We start from the raw sequence: 12697 nt of genomic DNA, 5'->3' as shown, positions 1-12697 counted from the left end.
GGCAAATATGCCTTCTAAAGATGAAACCCAGAATACACTTAAACATCAGTGGCCCCCAAGTTGACCCCTGTGGAACGCCACAAGACAATGAGGCAATAGAAGACAAAGCAATACAATTATTGTTTTCATCAAATTAATGATTTAGGACCATTGTTACACATTCACAAAGGTTATAATCTCCTTTTAATTCAATGTTAATATCTTTTAAATCTATCTAAGCTATTGTCGAGGGCATGAGCTTTCCTTACTGCAACCATGTGAGATGCTAAGTCAGCTGTGTCCAAGAGAGCATGGACACCTCTTCTTGCTCTTTAAATAGAGTAGAGAAGGAGCAAAGCGGCATTCCAGACAGTTGGTGCTTGACCCAAACACCTATAATTCACTCTAATTTGTCTCTTCTCTGCTTGGATTCTAATTTTTCATCTTGGGACCTGGAAAAAAAAAGGGAATAAAAAGTACAAAGCTGGATCTCAATGAATCGGAGAAAAGGACTCATTTCATGGATGAAAAAAGGGACTATGAACTATGTAAGTTGACTTAATTCATTTCATCTACCTAAAATATCTTAATAAGCATCTGGTGGTTTCTTTTGTATATACAGACTTACACATAATTATAGTAAGTAAAGATTCTGCTTGTTTACTAAAAAAAGCAAACTGCTATTTATTTAAAGACAAATCTGTATGAGTGTTAATTGTGTTCAATTGTGCTTCAATGACACAAGTGCTTAACTAGGGGAAGACAAAATAAGTTTACCTAGACAAGGCTACTCTATAAGTACCTCCCAACTCCAAACATATCCATACAAGACATACATCACATCAACTCCTTGGCTGAGGCAATACAATGGAAACATCTAATCAGCTCGAGGTCAGTCCTGAAGGGGGTCATGTCTCGGAGCAAGAGATCAGTAATTCTTTCAAAGGTGTCGACGTCCTGTTGTCATGGAGACAGTCCATGGTAACAAAGTTAATGCCTTACTTGGAAGCAGAACTTCTTGCTGCACCAAAGGTGGTAACATGAAGTGGAACCAAGTGAGAAGAGAGCTCTACAGAAGAGCCTGTATATCTTCTGTTGAATTAGGCTCACCCCCCCCCCCCCTCCAAAATAACCACAACTATGATACCACTTTGTGGTGACGGCATGACAATGTCATGACGAGATTGTCTTGAAGAATTGCTTTTCTACTAAACCAATGTGACCGTTTTTTTTATTCAGTTAGAAAATATATTGGCATTTTATAACCCCAAAAGCTGTCGGCTCATTTCCTCAATATATGAAACAGTCATAAATGGAAATGTTGCTGCTGCCACACTTGTTAAGGTGACAGCAACCCTCCCTTTATAAACAAGAGAACTTGGAGTGCATCCATCTAATTCTTGTTCACTTGGAAGGTGGAGGCTGTTTTCCTCATGATATTACATACCATTCCATTTACAGCTTGAATCAAAGTGCAAAAAGCAAAGTGGTACTCTGTAAGACGTGTGATGCAACAATTACTCATCTAGAAATCTTTCAATATCTTAAACTTAGGAATTTAAAGAGGTGTTTGTCTTCCAACCAAGGTATCACTGGAGACGCTGAGGACTTTGCAAGTGAATCGGAAATGGAACCAGAAGCTGAGGACTCCGAAAACACGGATGCCTCTGTCTCTCGGTTGGATGATTTCCAAGGATGTGGTCTCCCTGAATCTGATGAAGATGAGTCTGATGAAGAGCGCCCGAGATTTTTAGAATCACGACACTCAAAATCGATTCTTGAGCAACACTATGACGAGAGCGGGGTTGAGGAGGAAGAGGAAATTTACGAACCGAGAAAGATGACCACTATTGAAACCTCTCCAATATCACTGTTTTCAAAATCAGAGTGCCATGAACTTTACAGTGGACACCTCCCAAGGCCACTCTTACGTTCATCTTCCTCCTCCCTCGGATCTGATCCTCAAATGACCCTGGCCACTGATGAGCCCCAAGGGGCCAGTTATAGGCAGCGCCAAGGGACTGAGAACAGGGGGGTTGAATCTTTAGAAGAAGGAGGGAGCAGTGAGGCACCTCCTGTTGCAGTCTCCTTTGGAATCTCAGATGAGGGTGCTGAGCAGGCAGAGACGTGGAAGTCCGAGTCTGACACAGGTCTGCGGGACAACCACGGGGCGAGGTGTACACGTAAGTACAATATGGATCTTCTACTCAATAGGTTGCATTGATAATACAAACTGTCCCATTATTGGTTACTTTTATGCAACTTTAAAATATGTACATTTAAAAAAAAAAAAATTTAAATGTCGAAGTAAAAAACGCTTTTAAAAGAGTAACTACGATCTGAGTGATGGTTATTTTGATATGGTAATGCAGAGCCTTACAAGCCATGGTGGGATAAGAATAAAATATGATCAAATGGTAAGGCCAGCAGAAGCTGATTTGACGGACACCAGCATGTGTCAGGCCAGTGGTGTCATCCGACCTTTCGTCCAAAGTGAGGTCCTTCCGTTGCTTGCCTGACACACCTCCCTAAGTTCGCTGTAAGTGAATATGATGCTTTTATTAGAGCGCTTGCTTTTGCAATGGAAGAGCTGTCAGTAGCTGACTTCATATGAAAGTAGCAGAAGGATGCCGTCAACGAAAACGAAATGTAAATGTAACGAAAGAGTTAGTCACAAAAAAAACGTCATTTCCATTGACATGTTTATCCTCTTTCTTTTTCTTTGCTTAAGGACTTGATCAAGATGAAAACCAATCACAAAAGCAAGTTAAGGAGACCAAGTCTAAATGTAAACAAATTGCTCACCTTCTGACTGATGCACCCAACCCTCAAAATAAAGGAGCTCTCCTATTCAGAAAACGCCGGCAGAGGGTGAAGAAGTACACACTAGTAAGTTACGGGACTGGTAAGAGTAAGTTTAACAGTGCAGACCGATTGGAAGAAATCCAAGAGACCGGGTTTGTAACATCCAGCGAGTCCGAGTCTGGAGAAGAATACTCCGTGTATCTTCGGCAGCATGATTTAAGTGTGAACTGGGAAAGTATTCGAGAGATGGAAGTTCTTCCCGGGACAAAAGGAAAGGGAGTTTTGATGTTTGCGCATCGTCGTAAACGTATGGATGAAGTTGTCGCGGTGCAAGAGCTCCATAAGAAAGGATTATACTCCAAAGCACCGTCAGAACCTGGATACACAAACAACTGGTACAACATGAGGAAAATATCTGATCACTCCGAACAGGGCAACTTCATGAACAGACATATTCATCAGATGGACCAGCAAAGATCTTCGGTGTCAAACAGGACAGCGAAACCCTTTTCAGGGGTCCGAGTTGGTCCGGCTGATCAGAGCAAGCCTGCTGGTCCTGTTCCAATGAGAAAACCAGAGTTCAAGGTACCCGTCCCTATCGTCTCAAACCAACAAGCTTGGTCCCCGACCGGAGATATCATAGCCTCCAGAGATGAGCGAATATCTGTGCCAGCAATCAAGACCTGCAGTTTTCCAGGGATGAGACGTAAAAGCTCTAACAAACAGCAACAGATATCCAAACAAGTCTCGGACGGTCGGGAGAGCAGAGCTTATATGGAGTCGGAAGAAGACTGCTTCAGCCTCGGCGCTGAAGCTTGTAACTTCATGCAACCCAGAGCCATTAAACTCCCGAATCCACCCCCGGTGGCACCAAAGCCTGTCATTAATCCAAAATGTCCACCTTGGTTAAAAAGTCCTCCGAGTGAACCGTGTATTCCTCCAAGAAGTTCAGTCTCACGAACGAAATATCTCGCAGAACCCCAGAGACAGCACCATCACATCTCTGAAGCTCAAAAGTTGCCCAACTCCTGGGAAGCGGATCGAGCCCAGGCAACGATTCAAACACCTGCTGTTGGCAGGGCGTCGGTCGGCTCCTCTTCTCAGCCTGGTCTTCAGCCGACCACAAATCGCTGGAACAAACCTCTGCCAAGATCGGTCGTGAGTATACAAGGGTACCGTCCAACTTTCACCCCACAGTTAACGACCAGGAGCCAGCAAGACCGCGCACCAAGTTCCGTTGTCTCTTGTCCACCAAAACCGATGAAACCAATCACATCCAAAATCTCACCGGCTCCTCCAAAAGGTCAAGTCTTCAGACAGGGTGACCCTCATGGTGATCGCACCATGACAGGAAAAGGCGCAGAGTTATTTTCCAAAAGACAGTCCCGAATGGAGAAGTTTATTGTCGCCGGTCCAGCAGCAACGGAAATACGATGCCCTTCTCCAACGATGTCCTTACCCCACTCCTGGAGATATTCATCCAATGTCCGCGCACCACCTCCATTATCTTACAATCCACTTAACTCCCCGTTTTATAATCCGAAAAAAACCACTGCAGCGCCACCCAAATCAGTCCCAAAGCAAATCAACACTTTCGATATCATGAAACATCAGCCACATCATTCACTCTTCCACCATCGTGTACTTCCAGTTGCTAAAAGCCCCAACGCCAAACCAGCACCTCCATCAAAGTTTGACATTACCAAGAAACTCAAACAAAGATCTGCCCACTCTGATTCTCCTAATATCTCTGAGCCTGATTTTGAAAGCAAGTCAGAGGCCTCGGCTAAGTCCTCAGCTAAGTCCTCAGGACCGGTAAGTTCATCAAACTCCTCTGCTCGGCAAAACACCAAATGGGCTGAGCTTCTCGCGGTTGACGCTCACTTGGATGAAAAACACGCTGGCCGTCAGCCAAGCGCCAAGCAGGCACCTAGCGTCCAAGCTGCTAGCACGCTTCTCCAGCGGCCATCTAGGGATAGCGGCTTAGCTTCATCTTTCAATCCGACATTTATAATTGCTCGAGGCACGTTTCAATTGGCACCTCGGCCCAAATTTTCGGCGAAGAAGTCGGTGGCGACAACTAAACAGTGGAGGCCTGTTGCGATGCTAAATTAGCTCCAGAAATAGCCGTGCCGGGGCGATGCAATTAAGATGACAGTTGTTGGGGGGATAAAGCAGCCCCCCCTTCTATAAAATGCTTGACTTGACAGCGTGTCAAAGTATGAGCTCGAGCATGCTTCTGCAGAATATAAACCTCAAGGTTTGCTAGCTCATCTTCCTGAAAGCAAGTCAAAGAGAATAATGAATGATTCTTAAGAATGGCTTACTGTAGCTCACCAATTATTTATTTTAACAAGCATAAATATTTAAATATCACCTATAAATGATGACAAACTGTAGAAGGGTGTCAGTACCTTTTCATGAATTTTGAATTATTTGAGGAAAAAGTAACATGGATGTGTTGATAAAATATATTTCATTTTTTGGCATGTTCTGAAGACACCTGCATGCATTTCTTAGATCTAATTTTGAATTCCTTCAATCTCATTCCGAAGTCATCAGACATTTTGCATTTTATGCCAAAGAAGTTCAATATGAATGCCAATTTACCTTTAGTGACTCAAAAAAAAAAGTCTGATCTCCTTGTGTCTCTCTTTCTGATATGGAACTGTTTCATGCACATCTTATTTTAAGCACAATTAAAATTCTCTTTTCTCATTCTTGTGTTGTGCTCTTCCTGTGTCCAGCTACTTTTCTTGTACGTGTACATTTCCCTGTCTTTCTGTCCCTATGATCAGATACACGAAATATTATTTGTCATATGAACTCAAAGTCAGAATAACACAACTTTGCAATCTTATAAATGACACACACACACACACACACACACGCATATATATATATAAATATATATAAATATATATATATATATAAATATATATAAATATATATATTTAAAAAAAAATATATATATATATATATATATATATATATATATATGCGCGCACACACACACTACATAATTTTGACAGTGTACTTTTTGTCAGGGACAAGGCACAAGGCGCTCCCTTAGCCTGCCGAGGCCCTCCCGTTCTGCTGGGCCTATGCCACCAGTGGCCACAAAGCATCCTCGGCGAGCAGTCTACAAGCCACTCACACCCTGGGAGGCTGCGTCCAGAAGCCCTTTCGGTTCAGTGGACGACGCCTTCTCAATCCACAGCGCCTCGTCACTGGTCGCCTCACATGTCAACGTCGCGGCGACCCGAGGGGCCCTGCCCGAGCCTCCGGAGGAATGGAAGCGCAGAGTGTCGCTTCCGAGTGAGGGTTACTGTCGCACGACCCCGACTTATTTGACCTCAGCACCCATGAGGATGAAATGTGCAGGGGACAAACCGACAGCCTTACTTTTTCCTCCCACATTTTAAAAACATGCATATTGTGTTAACTGATTTTTTTTCACAGATTCAAATGGTTGCTCGTGCGTGGCTGGCAAACAGTCAAGGGTGAGGCCCAGCTAACCCTTGACCCAAACGAAGACAAATGCAATGTAAAATGTACGGATGGATATTTCTCCATACAAAACATGTGCACTCACTTAGATATGAAAAAAATAGTTCCCCCACTCGGGTGTTGTTTGTGACACATTTCACAAAATTCTATTTTTGATCAACGATGCATCTTTTGGGACACAAAACACAATTTTCCACTATTTAAGTAAATTTCATATTAGAGACTGTGAAAATGTACTAATTCATGTTAGCATGTTAAGTGAACTTAAAAGGTGTGTGTGTGTGTGTTGCATGCCTACTCAACCATTTGGTGAGAATGAAACAGTTTGTTTGCACCTTTTGCACACAGCATTAAAAACTTGAGAAAAAAGTGGACTTATTGTTCTTTCTAACACCTAACAATACATTTGAGAGGTAAAAGCATCACTAATGTAGAATCACTCAAAGTGGTTCTGTCTAGTTTTAGGTGGTTGCAATTTGCAATATTATTATTATATATAAAAAAAATTTTTTAAAATTAAACTAACACAGACATGTTGACTGTAACCGTTCCGACACGAGACGGTTTTATCTCTGGAGGAGGAAGAAGTTCTCATAGGAGGACTTGTCTCGTTCCATCCTCTACTGTTAGCCGATGGTGTTTGAGTGTGCTTTGGAGTGTTTGTCAGGTTATATTTAGCCTATTGATGCAAGCCGCATTCCATGCACAACAGACACACAGACATACTGGCAGTGTGGCTTTAGTGTCCGCGAGTGTGAAGCTCAGCGAAGATCAAACCGGCGAGTGCAGGCTGACCTCTGAAGCCTGGCCCGCTTTTTCTCCCTCAAGGATTCACTTCGCACTCCCGGGACACCATCGCAGGTACGCAAAACACCGGACGGGCTTTTTTTTATATTCATTAATATTATAAACATCGTTATTCTCTAATTGTTGAATTTCCAGTATGCATTGTGTCTCTCTTGTTTGAGGTTTTAACAGAACTTGTAAATGTTCTTAATTTTAGTCAACTTCCGTTTTATCTGTGCATTTATTTATTTTTAATTGTTTCATTATACAATATGTCTTATGTGTAAATCCATGTATTAGAATATTGTGGTCTGTTTATAAACAACAACAACAACAAAAGTATAAGAACAATTAGTGAGGAAAAAACAAATTGTAATATTTTTCCAGTAAAATTATCATTACCATGAAATGCTTGCATATGTTGAAGAAGTCTAAGTGATTATGTAATCTATAAAAAAAACGATGGTGCCATTTAATTGAGGCAAATAAAATTAGCATGAGTAGCATGAAATTCAATTTAGTAGATTTCTGTTGCAAATAACCCATATTTTGTCGGAAAAAGTATTGTATATTATTTTTACTGTATTAAATTATGTTTAAATATTTAGTCAAATAAAACACAAATGTTAATATATATTAAAAATAATTATATTAAATAATATATATTAAAGAAATAATTTTAAGGGTGTAATATACATATGATGTTACATATTGATGACTGAATTATGTCCATCATAGTATTGTAACCCAATCTTTGTCGTCATCATGACCCATGACCCAGGCTTTGACGTCGTTCGCTCATTATGAAAATGGCACCTGCTCAAAAGTGCAAACAAGCTCACTGAGTGTCTTGTGTTTCCAGTATTGCCTCACCGCACTCAGCAACAACCTTGCCAGCCCCCACAATGTCACAATTCTGTACAATGCCAACCGGAGAGAAGAAAAAGCATGCGGCTGCTATTTGTCGAGAGGTCCACAGTACAAACGGTAAACGCGACACTGTAGCAAGAATACAACATCTCTCCAAGGGATGCAAAATGTCCATCGCGCCATAAATAAGCTAAGCGGTTGATTTAGCACCCATAGAAGCCAGTGCTTTGTCTTTGCCCTTTTCAGAGCTCTATTTCTAGGTGGGTCGAGGGTGGGGCACGGGCAGGAACTTGTGTTAGAATAACGTGAAGCGCTGTGACAGCTGGCCGCCATTCTGTCACATTGAACGCCCAACTCATTTTCCATGACATGCAACTTTTAGTGAAGCATGACGAAACAGCGACAGGTTACAGTTAAGACGTACCAAGACTTAAAATTAAGTCTTTACTATATCTAAAATTTAAACAGTCTTAACTGTAATTTGGATGAAACATGGTATTGGCTCATGCCCTTTTACAAATTGCTTTTTTATTATGTTGCAGGATAGTTCTATTTGAGACTGCATGTGATTTAGGGCTATACAAATAAACTTGACTTCTATTTTATTGTGGCTGTCAGAGTCTTTAAATAGTTCCAGTAATGAAAAACGGATTCTGATTTAATTCTTGAGCATTGTTGCTTATTCTGGGACTAGGTTAATTACAGTTACTGTGTATGTACATATATTTTATTGAACTCATTTAGTGCCACTTAAAATAGATGTTTGACGTATATAGTCGTCAATGGTAGTGAATGAGTTAGTTATATATTGTCTACATAAGTTCATTCAACATGAAAAGTTGAAGTGATACATTTTTTTGTCATTGGGGTTTTGAATCATTTCAGCAGGAAAAGATCATTTGAGATACAAATGTTTTGAGTGGAACGAATTCGCTTGTGATCTCAGGTGACGTGATGGATCTTGGAAAGAAGCACAGCACCCCCAAAGACATCATGCTGGAGGAGCTGTCGCTGCTGTCCAACAGAGGCTCTCGCCTGTTCAAGATGCGTCAGAGACGCTCGGAAAAGTACACCTTTGAAAGCATACAAAACGAGGCCAACGCGCAGCTTAACGTGAGTTTGCCAGAACAAATGTTGTGTTGTAACAACACCATGTTGATAAGTGAAATCGGAGCTTTCCGCAAGAGGCTCCTCAGACATTCATCTGATAAGGGATGTCAAAGTGCATAGAGGTCAAGGCTACAGGGTGACCTCAACTTGACCTTAACTGTGTTTTGCAGAAAGATATTCTGGCCCAGAGTGCACACATGATTGAAATAAAAGTGGATGCGCCAGCCAATGAGGATACTCCTCTTACTGAGGAAACCGTGCCAGGTAATAACATTTACTCATGACAAAAAGTATTGACTTAGCAATTAATCGGCCGTGAGCGCTAACATACATACAAACAAACAAACAATAAATAAAAATATCCCAAAAATAAAAATAAATAAATGGATAAATAAATGGATCAATAATTGGATAAATAAATAAATATAATTAATGAACCAAACCAGTAATCAAAATCAAAATTGATTGTTTGTGTGTTTAAATATGTCCAAACTCTACAGCAACAAGCTTTCAAACATCCAACGTTTCAGTCCTCCCGTCGTCGGCAAATAACTCAATTCTTTTCAACCGTCTCAGGCTTTTGAAATGTGAGTCCAGTGTGGAGAAATGTGATTTAGAGCATTAGTAAGGATTTAAATGTCTTCCCTCATCATTCATTATGCTGAATGTCGTTTTTTTTTTTTTTTTTGTCATCCATATTTCCCCCCTACTGCCACCGCTCCACCGGGCGCTAAAAATAAGAGCGACTGCCAAACAGTCAAGCATGAGCTTGCGATTATGTAATGTTGTCATAAAAAAAAAAAATACAACCTAAAAAGCAACAACACGCTGTACAGTCAGAAGAGCGAGGGGCTTGGCTCGAAGCGATTTTGAGAATTCCATTCTACAATAGCGACTTTACTTTTTCGACAAAGAATGATTAATTGCCTGGTTTCATCTCATGTGATCCATCAAAAGCCAACGAGATAAGTCCTGAAGGGGTGCCATCCCATGCGGACATGTTACATGATGAGTGTGCACTTTAAGTATGCGCTATTTTAAGACCGAAGATCACAATGATGGACAAGTCAGTCTGCCAAGGCTAAAAGCTCTCTGAGCACGCTCTCTTCTCGTCGCTGTTTTACAGTAAAATGAATTGTTCAAATTGTTACGATCCAAAACAATCCCGTCTTGATCGATGGCATTTTTATACAAGAACATTCTCCTATTTTTAAATTCTAGTTTTCCCTTTACTTGCATTTATTAAGGTATTTTTCTAATTGTTTATGATGCTCAACATGTACAAAACGTTTTTTTCTGCTATTCATACCATATTTTTTGCATCCTTTGGGTCATACATTGCCCCCCTCATATCTATTTTACTAGAGTTACTCTGGAAACAACACTACAGTGCTCTTCAAAATTATTAAAAAAAACAAAAACATTGTGGGGCACTGCGACTTCTGCCCCTCAAGGCTAGCCACCACAATCTGTGTTTCTTTAACAGATACAAACGCAGAGAAGTTAAATGCCACCCTGATGCCCAAACCTTACCACTCACCCTGGGAGGAGGCCATTAGCAACGATCCAGGCCTCGCTGAAACTTTCAAACTGACCATGCCTGAAATGGACCCTCGACCAGAAGTTCCAGAATACAAAAGCTTTAACCGGTAAGTAAATTTCCCATTTGAATTGGTGGGAACTAATTTAACAATGTGGTTTACGTTATAGGGTCGCGACCCCTTACGGCGGCTTTGACAAAGCGCCGCGTGGAATCACATTTAAACTTCCAGAGTTGGATCTGAACCCTCCGAAGTATCCGGAGCTCCAAGAGCCAGGAATGAAGAGACCCACTTTCAATAGAAGCGCCCAGGGATGGATATCTGAGGGCACTCATCTCATCCTGCCCACAATCACCCTGGAGTCCATTCTGGTCCCCGAGTCGGAAGACCTGTAAGAAGGTCTCGGGTCACACGGCTGCCATTTTGGGTTCTCCCCACACAACGGACGACGGAATGTCTATCGCTCAGATGATTAGTGTGTTTGCACTGGGGTGAAAAAAAAAAAGTCATGTAAATAGAGAATGTTGCAAATGGTCCCATGAGAGTTTCCAGTGGTTATGAACATGTGATGTAAATAAAGAAAATTGATCCGACCCATCTATGCATTTTAAAAGTCATAATAAATAATAATAATTAAAAGAAAGTTTGCCCACCCTTATCTTTGGACTTGATTCAGTTACAGAAACAAGTAATTTGCGCAAGTGCTGATGTCATGCTTCTAATTCTGGTGATATAAATGGAAACAATATAGACAAGTGCACGCTCAGTGTGTGCGCATGTGCGTCACATTTCTTTATAGCGCCGAGAGGGGACAGATGGAGGGACATTACAAAGTTGGCGCGGGCTCGTCACAGGAGAGGACGTCCCCGACTAGCTGAGCGGCAATTAAACTAATAAGAGCAGAGGAAGAAGGCCTTGTGCATCTGTGGGGACGGACGTATGACGAGAGAGCATGCTATAAACAGACACACACGTTCCACTTTCAGTGTCAAGACTGACTGTACGTGACACTGATCTACTCTCAAAGACAAGACTGTGACTAGATCTTCACCTTTTCACATTTTTTGTGGTGCTCATTCCCAGGTATTCACTGAAAAACTCCCAAAAATAAATTGTACATTTTTGTGGTCTTTCTGAAACGTGTTTAGATGCCGCAAGATGTTAACAAAGCTACGTAGGAATACTGATACAGTTACTGCAACTTGACTATTTTAATAAATGACTACTTAGTCAACTATTTTTGATGATTAATCAATGAATCGGATGTTTTAATTTCCATCCTTGTGTTCAAAAACAGGAAATTGAATATATAAAAATAAATAAATAAATACATTATACATATATATATATAGATACAAAATAGAAATTTGAAAGGCTGATAGAAAATAATATTGCAAGTCACTCAAATATCGTGCACAGGTTTAAACATCAGCATTGCGCTTAAGTGTCGAAAAATTGTATCAAGTTAAATATAACTGAACTGTACTTGGGCAGTGATTCTTTAAAGGACCACTAGAGGGAGCCAGAGTACCACTAATGACCCTGGTAACACAATGAGAATTTAAAATACTTTGTGATTGTATATTACATTCTCCATCTGATTAGCCGACGACCATTCCAAAGTGTGCCCCCCCCAAACCCTGATGAGAACAAGCGATCTAGAAAATGGATGGATCCATTCAGATGTTGCATAGAGAGCAGCTGCGTGATGTTGAACGCCAGAGTAAAAAAGAAAAAGGACTCACACGTGTTATTTGACTTGCAATATTCTAAATATAGCATCACGTTACCTGGCATTTGCGCCTTGACAAAGCACAGGCATGTGGAGAGGGCTCCGTCCCCACACTGCTGCATGATTATGAAACGGGCGCAGTCATGTGATGTCTTCTCTCATCATCATCATGACAAGTTGCAAGTCTGACCTTCCTCCTGCTCCTCCTCACGCGCGCTCACGCACGCAAGGAGGCGGGGGGGGGGGGGGGGGGGTGCACATAACAGCAGTGCACTTGAGGCTACACTAGGGGCGGAGTTTGACCTCCCAAGTCTCCAAACATCACTAATCCGCGTCGGACACTCTGGCCACAAACCATCACTGG

The 12697-nt window shown here is 41.4% G+C and overlaps 2 protein-coding genes across 2 annotated transcripts; both read left to right on the top strand.

Moving 5' to 3' along the window:
- The first annotated feature begins 1930 nt into the window (after positions 1-1930).
- Positions 1931-6656, top strand: synpo2b (synaptopodin 2b). Its single transcript, XM_037262599.1, has 3 exons — positions 1931-2162; positions 2711-4599; positions 5832-6656. The coding sequence occupies exons 1-3, from the start codon at positions 1946-1948 to the stop codon at positions 6207-6209; spliced, it is 2484 nt and encodes an 827-aa protein (XP_037118494.1). The 5' UTR covers positions 1931-1945; the 3' UTR covers positions 6210-6656.
- Positions 6657-6964: 308 nt separating this feature from the next.
- Positions 6965-11191, top strand: myoz2b (myozenin 2b). The gene is made up of 6 exons (XM_037263275.1): positions 6965-7155; positions 7943-8067; positions 8897-9063; positions 9231-9324; positions 10547-10709; positions 10771-11191. The coding sequence occupies exons 1-6, from the start codon at positions 6980-6982 to the stop codon at positions 10994-10996; spliced, it is 951 nt and encodes a 316-aa protein (XP_037119170.1). The 5' UTR covers positions 6965-6979; the 3' UTR covers positions 10997-11191.
- Positions 11192-12697: the final 1506 nt, after the last annotated feature.

The sequence above is a fragment of the Syngnathus acus genome, chromosome 1 (assembly GCF_901709675.1).
Source record: "Syngnathus acus chromosome 1, fSynAcu1.2, whole genome shotgun sequence".
NCBI classification, from domain to species: domain Eukaryota; kingdom Metazoa; phylum Chordata; class Actinopteri; order Syngnathiformes; family Syngnathidae; genus Syngnathus; species Syngnathus acus.
Note: the sequence above shows the minus strand (reverse complement) of the source record. Positions and strands in the feature narration are given on the sequence as shown.